The following is a 7854-nucleotide window of genomic DNA, read 5'->3' as shown; positions in this document are numbered from 1 at the left end:
ATATTTTTTCTACAAACGTCAAAAAATGACAAGGTTTGCGCATTGACAACAATATGCGAAGTGACACTTTTTTTCGGATTCTTACGTTACCATGACACCGTGCGCGAAATACTTCGCGCACTAGGGTGCGAAGTATTTCGCACACTGCATGTAAATTAATAAGAGTTTTGTATTTCAATCTTTGAAAAAATGAAGCAAAACTCCAAATTATTATTTATTTTTAAATGAATAACAATTAAATACTTTTAAAATAATGCTAACAGCACATTTTCGGATGCTTTTCTTGCTTTATTTGTTTCACACCACTCCTTAAATTGCCGATATGCATTTTCATATTGGCGCTTCGATTTTTCCAGTAAAAGATTTGAAGTTACCAAATTGGTCGCATCTGCCAAATTAGGTGGGGTACTACTTAGTTCATCGTCACTAGCAATTTCCATTATTTTAAATAATATCTGGCACTTAAAAATTGAAGACACGAGCACAAACGTCACTTTAAAATAATTATTATTGTTGTCAACAATAGCCACTTTGTTTCCATAGTAACAGTGAAAATTTGATTAGGAAAGACATTTTAAGCCAGCTCAACACTATTTTCTATAATAAATTGGGCATGTTACTTATTTATGATATTTTTAAGAGATAGATTTTGACGTTTGTAGAAAAAATATTGTTTGCACCTCGTGCGCGAACTACTTTGGTGGTCTCGAATAATTTTTTAACTCGGCTTCGCCTCGTTAAAAAATTCAATTCTCGATCACCAAAGTAGCATTTCGCGCACTAGATACAAAAATAACTATTTATCTTAAAATCTAATACTAGAATGTTATTCTATGCTCTTCAATATTCCATCGTACCAATTTCTTTAAGACATTTTTTTAAAATTTGTATAACATAATATTTAAAAACAGGTATAGTCTTTCCGAAGTCAGTTGAATATGCAAAAAAATGTATGGTAATAAGATTTAATGAGTTTTATAGGCTTCCCTAAAAAAATTTTCTGCTAAAGGTAAAAAATTATAATAATTTGTATATAATGTATTGAAAATTTCTATTATGTGTTCATTTGGCCAACAACATATTTTAATTATTTATGTCCTCAAACAATTTTATTATGTTAGTGGTAAATTTTGTTTTGTTCCATTTCAAAAGGTCTCCAAAATGCCATGTTGTGATAATATTAGTAAGTAAACAAAATATCCCTCTTATTTCTCCTTTTCGCAATTGTAATATGAATGATTGATAGAAGGTGCCTATAATAAATTAAAATTACCTGAATCACACCAAATTTCGCATTACTGCACTGCACTGCTGGGCAATTTATCAACCACTTGTCGTCTACTATGATTTATTGCCCAGTAGCCCAATGCAACTGTAATCGTTTTCCTTTGCCCGCGCTCGCATTCTTCAACTGAACATATACATTTCTATCGCCTCCACGTTAAGTTCGACCGGACCTGTATATAGGTATGGCTAAATAAATATGGGAATAAGTTTTTCAAATATTTCAATACCGAGTTACTGCGTCAGCGACCAAACCTGGTACATACTATCAATCTGTTGGTTCTTCAATTGATATTGGAAAAACTATAACAGTTTCATATTTTCTTGCAATTATTTTATATTTTATCCACCTAATATTTTCAGAAATTCTGTTGAAAACAGGACAATTTTCACTGCTTTTACATAAACAATGTATTTTTTTTTCTTGCAAAACTAATCTTTATTCAGTTTTAATAAAAAATTGCAAATATAATTTATCAAACATTGGTCCTCAAGGGGTTACACCACAGTAGAATTTTCAAAAAATCGTTTTTTTTTTATTAAAAGGTAGTTTGAACTTTCTAGAATATGAGGCAAAAGGTTTTATACATGAATTTTTTGTTTTTAATTTATACTATTTAATACTGATTTATAACTTCTCTAATACACTCATAGATGTCGTTAGGGAGTATGCGTGTACAATTCAAGCAAAATTTTCAAACAAAAGTATGTTGGTGTATCATCAGTGCACGTTCATGTCTAAAACTCATTTTAAAACTTTAAACGCGTTTTTCTCGAAACACGCTTTTTCAAAACGGCACGCACCATAACTCCAACAATTTTCAATGTTTTCTTTTGAAATTTTAACCACATATTTAAAACAACATTTTGGAGAGAAACACGTACGGATTTTTCGACAAGTTAATTTAAACAACTGTTATAAACAAATAACTTCCCTTTTTTTTGTCAAAAATTTAACGTTTTACTTCAAACACTTGCCAATTTTACAAAAAACAATATTTTTACAATCCCATACGTGTTTCTCTAGCTATACTCGTGTAGATTAAGAGAAATTTTTTTTTTGTTCTACATTGAAATTTGCACTAGTTGCAGTGCGTGCTGCGGGACGCCTCGATAGCAACGCTTCAGTGCCGCCCGCCATTTTGAAATATTTTTTAAAGAAAAATTTTCTGCACACTTAATACACGCCTAATAACATACTTAAACAGTTTTTTCTATTACCTTTCCTTTTATTAAAAAAGAAATTGTCAAAAACACGCTTTTTTTAAGAAGTTACAGTGGTGTAACCCCTTAAACGAAAAGCGTAGTACATCTCTTATATCCAAAAAATAATAAAATCCGTTTTATTATGACACGGAGACTTACCTTTGGGCCAACGCGAGCTTCAATCTATCGTTTTCATATTTCAACTGCATATCGATGGGGTTGGTGTTAGCAGTTATATATTGAGTTTTATCCATCTTGACTTGATGGCTAGGACTCTCGTTGCTTTGCATGCCAGAGATTGAATGGCTGCGAGGATGGGGCACCTCATCCTCTGCTTTGGCGTTACTAGGTACTGGCATGGCAGCGCAACCTAGAAAAAAATATATTCTTAGCATTTCTATTATTTACACTTAACAAACAAGCTAAATTCAAGAGGTTAATAATTAAATACCTATTTGGCAGTTAAATTGTGAAGTATTTGTTGATAAATTGCAGAAAAATACATTGTTAGCCATATTCTGCCTATTAATCATCTATTACTTACTTGAAAACTGAAAAATGTATACTACTTTGGGCAAATATCTTATCTATGGTGTATTTTATCTCTTATCATAAATTATTTTCATTTATATTGTTTACATATGCTATAAAATAGTTTGATGTCCTAGATAACAATATTTACCCGTCATTTTCTCCAACGAATGTGTTTAAAAATACTTAACAAGTTTACACAAATTAATTTCTTATTATTGGAAAACAATTAATGTTATTTATTTTTTATAATAATGTAATCGAATGAATCAAACCTTGAAGTATACGATTCAAATTTAAAGTTCCGAATGTTTTAATTTGATATCACACGTAAAATGCGACAAAACATTGAAAGATAATTTTACAAAGCAATTTTAATGATTAAAAATCAACTTTACAAATTATGAAATTTAATTTATGTTATATGTAAATGTATATTACTTACCAGGAGGTTCAAGTAGATTGTCGGACTGATCAGGAGCAGCAGTAGCAGCTCTGGTAGTTATAGGACTAGCATTTGCACTTGTAACTGGAGTCACTGCTGTCCCACCATTGGCAGTTACCTTACTTATGGCAGATCTGGTGGCTTCTTTTACTTCGTTGAATTTGTCAATAAACTATTAAATAAATTTATATTAAAACATACATAGCAGATGAACAATTTATTCAAATAGGAAAGGAAATTATGTCATTACTTACTTTCTGAAGTTCAGCTTCTGAGGAGAAACCTAGTCCATATACAGTATTAGCTCTAACATCGGACCATTGTCCGAATTTCTGCGAGGTTTTTGTAAAAGTCATGTTAGGAGTAACAGTACTATTTATAACAGCCTTTTGACCTTCTACACTAATAATTCTGTACAAACTTCTGGAAGAATCGTAAAAAAATGAAACGCTAACTGCTGTACTTGAAGCCGGCATCCATGACCGCTTTGTTTTCGGATCAATGTGGAATACATGAGCCTTGCATGTGAAGATAGGTTGCTCACTATGAAAAAAAATGAAATTACAGTTTTACATGAAAGAATACCTGAATAAAGGAGTGGTTCTGAAATTCAACCACTAATTATGGTTCATATAAGCTAAAAATAGAACTGCAAACTGCTCAATAAATTAAGACACAGGCTAATACATTCATTAAGTGATTACTTCTAATTTTATAAATTTAATGGGAGGTGTAATTAAAAAAATAATGTATAAGTTGAATTAATCTCAGCCTTTTATAAAAGCAGAAATATAAATTAATTAATTTATAATATATTTACCCCATTGTATCCTTGCCAGACGTCATTTATATACAAAACACAACTATACAAAACAACAATTTTTTACAAAACTGTCACTGTCACTGAAAAACTGTCAAGCAAATTCCTCCATACTGCCTGTTGTATTACCAACTTTCGAACTTTCTAAATTCCAAGGAAGAACCAATAGTTTGAAGTTTGTGGTGGTACTATTTCAAAATTCATAGGTTAAAAAATTGAGGTCACAAATTTTTTTCTACTCATAAAAATTCAGTGATTTACAAAGAACAATATAATTTTATTTGATTTAAAAATTCAAACGCTTCAGTATCAAAAAGTCCCAAAGATTAGTATAGTATATTAGTATACTACTGTTGTTGGTTATATTTATTTAGGAATTTTTTCTTTATAACGTTGAACGTTGAACGTCAAAGAAAGAGGCTCCCTCTTTTGTTCTTTCCGAGGTTAGATTTTGAGAACCACGTTTCTTTCCGAAACATTTATTACATTTAGGTGAGTTTTAGTTGTATATACTTGATAAAAAAACCTCTCACGTCCTATTAAGTCTATTTTCAACAAGACCATATCGTAGATTTGTATTATTCCGTCTACTTTTTTAGTAAACATGGGTCGCGTTCGTACCAAAACCGTCAAAAAGGCCTCCAAAGTCATCATCGAAAAGTATTACACCCGCTTGACTTTGGATTTCCATACCAACAAGCGTATTTGTGAAGAAATCGCTATTATTCCCACAAAACCCTTGCGTAATAAAATCGCTGGATTTGTTACACATTTGATGAAGCGTCTGCGTCACTCACAGGTATGTTTTTAGTTTATCAGAGATGGTCTGTGAATTACATTTATGATGCCTGTTTAGGTGCGTGGTATTTCAATTAAATTGCAAGAGGAGGAACGTGAAAGACGTGATAACTACGTCCCAGAGGTCTCCGCTTTGGAACATGATATCATCGAGGTGGATCCCGAAACTAAGGAAATGTTGAAGATGCTGGAATTCAATAATATTAGTGGGCTCCAATTGACCCAATTACCTGCAAACACATTTAATAGACGTACGTAATTTTTATGTAATAACTAAGAAAAAATAAATTTTACATTGGTACAATAGTTTATTTTATTGATTATTATTATTATGAGTGATTTGTTTTGTTACTCTCCTGGAAGCTGGTTACGTTGCATGAGTGGCCATCCGTAACGATCTGAAGGCGTTTGATATACTTGTTGAGTCTGCAGTAATATATAGAAGTGATTAGATATGTCGTTATAACTAAAAATTAATACCTTCATTGATATTAGAAATCAAATTATGATTTATTAAAAATATACTTTAATGTTTGTATAGAAGTAGCATGTTACAGAAAAGCATGATAAAAGTAGTCCTTTTTTTAATACGAGTAGTAACGAAAGATTTTTTTTTTGATTTTTTATTTTATTCAAAGAACTTCTTAAAAAGGCTTTTTTCAATTCCTTCCTTGATTTATGGTCCTGATTTTGGCTCTACAAAATTATACTTACTGGCATGGCTAATACTCGCCCCAGCATTCGAAAAATGCTGGTCAGCATATAGATTGCACTGCCTCCAATATATTTAATGTAATGTTTTAATGACATGTCTTTGACCACTCTTGGCTTGAAGAAGATATGAAACAAGTCGAAACCAAAAACGAACCATATTAGTAAAGAGACTAATAGAATTCCGCATATACTACCTCCCAGAAATAACAAACCCATGAACTGAGTCTGAAATACTGAAAAAAAGAAAAATTCTTTAAAACACAGTCTGGCTCCGATATGAATTGATATACAGGGTGGTCCGAATTTTATGCAGGAAACTTCGAGGGCAGATAGATCTCTTTAAAATAATATGTGTTTGCCTTATAAACATAGGTCTGGAACGGCACCGTTTTAGGGATACAGGGCGTTGAAGTTGTCAAAAAAATTGATTTTTTGTTTATATCTCCGGAATCTATTAACCGATCTCAATAAAATTTGGTACATGTAATGTATGAGATAGTAGGCCTTATATTCCCTGAAATATGAACTTTAAAGGTTCAACCAGTGGTGTACAACTGGACAGGGGTCACTGATTTATATTTTAACGCACAAAATACGTAGAAAAGGTGACTTTAATTTTTCCCTAAGATTCCCCGTTCTCAAGTTATTCATACCAATAAAATCCCCTTGTGGCAGACACTTCTAACAATAATATTACAAGAATATTTGTTTATGTTTAAAAATAAGTGCAAATTGTAAGCACATCAACAAAATTATTTACACTCCTTTCTACACCACCTGTGAGGTAGTGTGCGATATAAACAAAAAATCATTTTTTTTTAAAACCTCAACACCCTGTATTTCTAAAACGGGGCCGTTCCAGACCTATGTTTATAAGGCGAACACATATTATTTTAAAGAGATCTATCTACCCTCGAAGTTTCCTGCATAAAATTCTACAGGAACTACATGCACATATTCAAATTAAATGAGCCTTTAAATCACAATTTGGTCAACTTGCCTGAATTTTTAATATATGTTAGTTTGAGGTATATAATAATGTGACGGTAATTTTTTTTCAACCCCCGGCTAGGGATGAAAAAAGATAAAATAAAGGGGTTTTTCCAATTAACTCAAAAGGGGTAAGAGCTAGAAAAAAAGTTTCTTATAAAAGTTGTAGAGCATAAAATTCTACATAAAAATTATATATAAACTTTTTCTTGTATTATTAAGATTAACAGAGTTAGGGTGGCTAGAAGTTAAGGGATGAATTCAGAAATTTAAAAAATCATAACAAGCAGAACAATTAATTCATTTTATAATTTTTTTTTCAATCTAAAAAATGTCTACTCTTCTCAGTTATAACAATTTCAATTTTTTAATTGTTAATTTTTATCATTTAACACTAAAACAATTTTTTTTCTATGCCAATCGATTGATTATTTAAAATAATGAAAAGTTGCTTTGGAAATTTTGTTTTACGATAAAAATAAAGATAAAAAAATCACATTCGTTTTGTGAAATTGTTATAACTTTTTTATTAAAAATTGCAAATATATGTCTATTTCTCTGAAAAGATAGTTTACATTTTTTAGAGTAGATTGAAAAAAAAATTTTAAAATTCTTTAATTTTTCTACTTATGATTTTTTTAATTTCTGAAATCATCCCTTAACTTCTAGTCTCCCGAACGCTGTTAATTTTAATAGCACAAGGAAAAGTCAATAGACCATTTTTATGTTTAATTTTTTGCTCTATAATTTTTATAAGAAACCTTTTTCTATCTCTTACCCCTTTTGAGTTAATTGAAAAAGCCCTTTATTTTGTCTTTTTTCACCCCTGGCCGGGGGTTGAAAAAAAAATTACTGTCATTTGTTATTATAATATATCTCAAACTAACTTATATCAAAAGTTCAGGCAAGTTGACCAAAATTGTAATTTAAAGGCTCATTTAATTGGACTGCACATATCCTGTTTGCATTAACGATGCTTGTAATTCCTCTGATGCAAGAGTTTAGTTCTTAAAAAGTATGTACCGAGTGTCTCGTAAAAAATGATGCAATGCTTATAACTCTTTTT

At 30.8% G+C, this 7854-nt stretch overlaps 2 protein-coding genes across 2 annotated transcripts; one reads left to right on the top strand and one right to left on the bottom strand.

Annotated features, from left to right (window-relative positions):
- Positions 1–2548: 2548 nt before the first annotated feature.
- On the bottom strand, positions 2549–4385 carry LOC108904729 (homer protein homolog 2-like). Its single transcript, XM_018707387.2, has 5 exons — positions 4287–4385; positions 3721–4009; positions 3467–3638; positions 2650–2860; positions 2549–2573 (listed from the first exon to the last, which is right to left on the bottom strand). Exons 1-5 carry the CDS (start codon positions 4310–4312, stop codon positions 2549–2551), a joined length of 723 nt encoding a protein of 240 aa, XP_018562903.2. The 5' UTR covers positions 4313–4385.
- Positions 4386–4666: 281 nt separating this feature from the next.
- Positions 4667–5390, top strand: LOC108904731 (40S ribosomal protein S17). Its single transcript, XM_018707389.1, has 3 exons — positions 4667–4778; positions 4886–5085; positions 5143–5390. The coding sequence occupies exons 2-3, from the start codon at positions 4891–4893 to the stop codon at positions 5341–5343; spliced, it is 396 nt and encodes a 131-aa protein (XP_018562905.1). The 5' UTR covers positions 4667–4778; positions 4886–4890; the 3' UTR covers positions 5344–5390.
- The last annotated feature ends 2464 nt before the right edge of the window (positions 5391–7854 follow it).

The sequence above is a fragment of the Anoplophora glabripennis genome, unplaced genomic scaffold (genome assembly GCF_000390285.2).
Source record: "Anoplophora glabripennis isolate ALB-LARVAE unplaced genomic scaffold, Agla_2.0 scaffold195, whole genome shotgun sequence".
In the NCBI taxonomy this organism is placed as follows: domain Eukaryota; kingdom Metazoa; phylum Arthropoda; class Insecta; order Coleoptera; family Cerambycidae; genus Anoplophora; species Anoplophora glabripennis.
Note: the sequence above shows the minus strand (reverse complement) of the source record. Positions and strands in the feature narration are given on the sequence as shown.